Source organism: Phytophthora parasitica (assembly GCF_000247585.1).
Source record: "Phytophthora parasitica INRA-310 unplaced genomic scaffold supercont2.26, whole genome shotgun sequence".
In the NCBI taxonomy this organism is placed as follows: domain Eukaryota; phylum Oomycota; class Peronosporomycetes; order Peronosporales; family Peronosporaceae; genus Phytophthora; species Phytophthora nicotianae.
Window position 1 is genome coordinate 767,992 of NW_008649012.1, and position 2,308 is coordinate 770,299.

Consider the following 2,308-nt stretch of genomic DNA (forward strand, 5'->3'; position numbering starts at 1 on the left):
ATTGGATCGTCACAAATCGGCGCGGGATGATTAGCCCGTCACAAAATGATTAACTCTGGAAGTAGTTTTCCCTTTTAATTTGATATAGTCGAAGTTCGTGCTGATTGGCTGATACACAAATCGACGCGGGACCCGCAGTAGGGATTATATATTAGAGGCATACTGAAACCAAGATGTAAAAATAGTCCCGCTGCCGCTATTTAAAGAGAACTTAACCCGCATGTGTGCCACACACTAGCCAGAATACTACTATTGAGCTTTCGTGGAAAATGTCGCTTGCCGTTGGATGGCATTCAGACGAAAAAAAAAAGATCAGTGTTACAGTCACACAATGATTGTGTGCCTTCGTACTTAAGTGCGTATTGGAGTCACCGAGAAGGCACTCCGACAATTGTTTCTAGTAATAGGGGCACAAAGTCACAAAGCGGCACAAGATGAGAATAAATTACCGGATAAAATTTAAAAAATTTCAAGAGCCACAACACCCATCCGTGTGCTTGCGCATACCCAAATGTTTCCTGAAGGTGGTGAGTATTTCTCCGCCGTGTTACACGAATGTACATAAGACTTCGCAAATTATGGAGCTGTAGGTGGTCGTTCATCGTGCATTTTCACCATACATGAGATTAATCAACACAAGTGTTCTACAATCTAGCGCATACTAAAACGTGCTCAAGAAGAATTTGTTCAAGAATGAAAATGCTATTTGGTATTAAACACGAGTTGACCTATACACGCAACGCTTTCATCAGACAACGCAGTCTGAAGTAGCGAATTTGAATAGCTGAGAGCGACGTCGGCATGCTCAATCGACGGACAGCACATTAAAAAAAGAGGAGAACTAGTGGTCCACAACTGGTGGCATCGTTCTGCTGAAGCTGCTCCTCACGTCTTAATACCATCGATTTTGTCGTGGATCATAAAACTGAAAAGTTTGTACCGAGCGTCGTTCGTGTTGTGTGTGGCGTCGACCATCATCACCTCCGGAACCGCTTCGAAAAACCTGCGCATCTGATGCGTCTGAAAGGTAATCGTTTGAGCTAATTTGTCGTCATTCACGTAAATGGTGGCGGTGTTCCCCTTACGCGAACAGAAATCGCGAAGGTTGGCCTCCAGCCTCGCCTCAATTGTGGTGGATCCTCGTCGACGTTCTTTTAGCTTTTGTACGATATTATGAACGTCGCGCAGAGTGACGTTCTTACCTGCTCATAAAGCTTGTTAATAGTTTACTAAAAGGCAGCAGATAGTAAGAATGTTACCCGATCTGCGTCTCAAAAACTCCATGATGAGCTTCTTCTTTGCTCCAGCGGCTTGATGCTCGTCCACAAAATCAATCATCTCGGCGTCGTCAACACGTCGATTAGCCGGGTGGTTATCGTACATGGTCGGCCCCAGTCCATGGTTGTGCGTCGCATTCTGCTGCGTCACCTTAACTTGAAATCCTTTGTCTTCCATCCAAACCACAGTAGCAGATATCTGGGCCTCACAACCCGTAGACTTCACAAAATAGTTCTTTCGTTTGCCAGTAGAGCGACTGGGGCGACTCCAGCCGTGAGTTCAGCATAAACGGCGATAGTACTTATCAAACGAAGACGGAACCTCAGTTTTACTAGACAGCCGTCCGTTCTTCTTCAGGTCAGCATTTCTTGCGTCGACACGTGTCGAGGTTCGCCTCCGGAAAAGTTGATGAGTCTCGTCTTGGTCAAAGCCATAAAGAAATCATCCCAGGTCTTGAAATAGCGTTGCCCCATAAGGGGTGCACACGTAGATGTAGAGCAAGAGGCAGGCACATGCACCTCAGGAGATATTTCCTCAGCGGGCTCGTTCTCGGCCTCCGATCCTGAGCCAGTCGACGCGACGCTCGCCAATACGATGTTTTCTGGGACCAGTTCCGAAAATGAACGGCTAAGAAACAGCCTGGGATGGGTTAAAAGGGGGAGAGGGGTTGTCACGCATTTTTCAGAAATTTCGAGTTGGCAAATTTAGAGATTTTTTATTACGAGTGCAAAATACTTTTTATTTCCAAATCCCATTGTGTGACTTTATCCACTTCCAAAAAACCCATTAAAATTTTAATGTTTTTTTTTCATTTGAATGCCATCCCGGCCAATCAGCATGCGTACCGACGAGAATTAAGCACTAAGTTGATAGGCTGGCCAAACAGCATGCGTAACGACGTAGTACTAAGAAATAGTACTACGAATGTAATATTAATATTATTTTTACGGACAACACTAACTAACTGGCACTTCCTTCTCCGGAAGTGCCGAAGTTGCTACGGCGAGTCTAGTCTTTCCCCTGTCTCCTC

At 45.2% G+C, this 2,308-nt stretch overlaps 1 protein-coding gene across 1 annotated transcript; it reads right to left on the minus strand.

Moving 5' to 3' along the window:
• Window positions 1–812: 812 nt before the first annotated feature.
• On the minus strand, window positions 813–1,776 carry PPTG_11227 (hypothetical protein). Its single transcript, XM_008907537.1, has 2 exons — window positions 1,260–1,776; window positions 813–1,202 (listed from the first exon to the last, which is right to left on the minus strand). Exons 1-2 carry the CDS (start codon window positions 1,453–1,455, stop codon window positions 886–888), a joined length of 513 nt encoding a protein of 170 aa, XP_008905785.1. The 5' UTR covers window positions 1,456–1,776; the 3' UTR covers window positions 813–885.
• Window positions 1,777–2,308: the final 532 nt, after the last annotated feature.

Bases quoted from the DNA above. Each gene is read 5' to 3' on its own strand.
- PPTG_11227 (XM_008907537.1), bottom strand. From the start codon at position 1,455: ATGGAAGACAAAGGATTTCAAGTTAAGGTGACGCAGCAGAATGCGACG. The intron at 1,203-1,259 runs GTAACATTCTTA...CTTTATGAGCAG, and splicing joins GTTTTTGAGACGCAGATCGG to GTAAGAACGTCACTCTGCGC.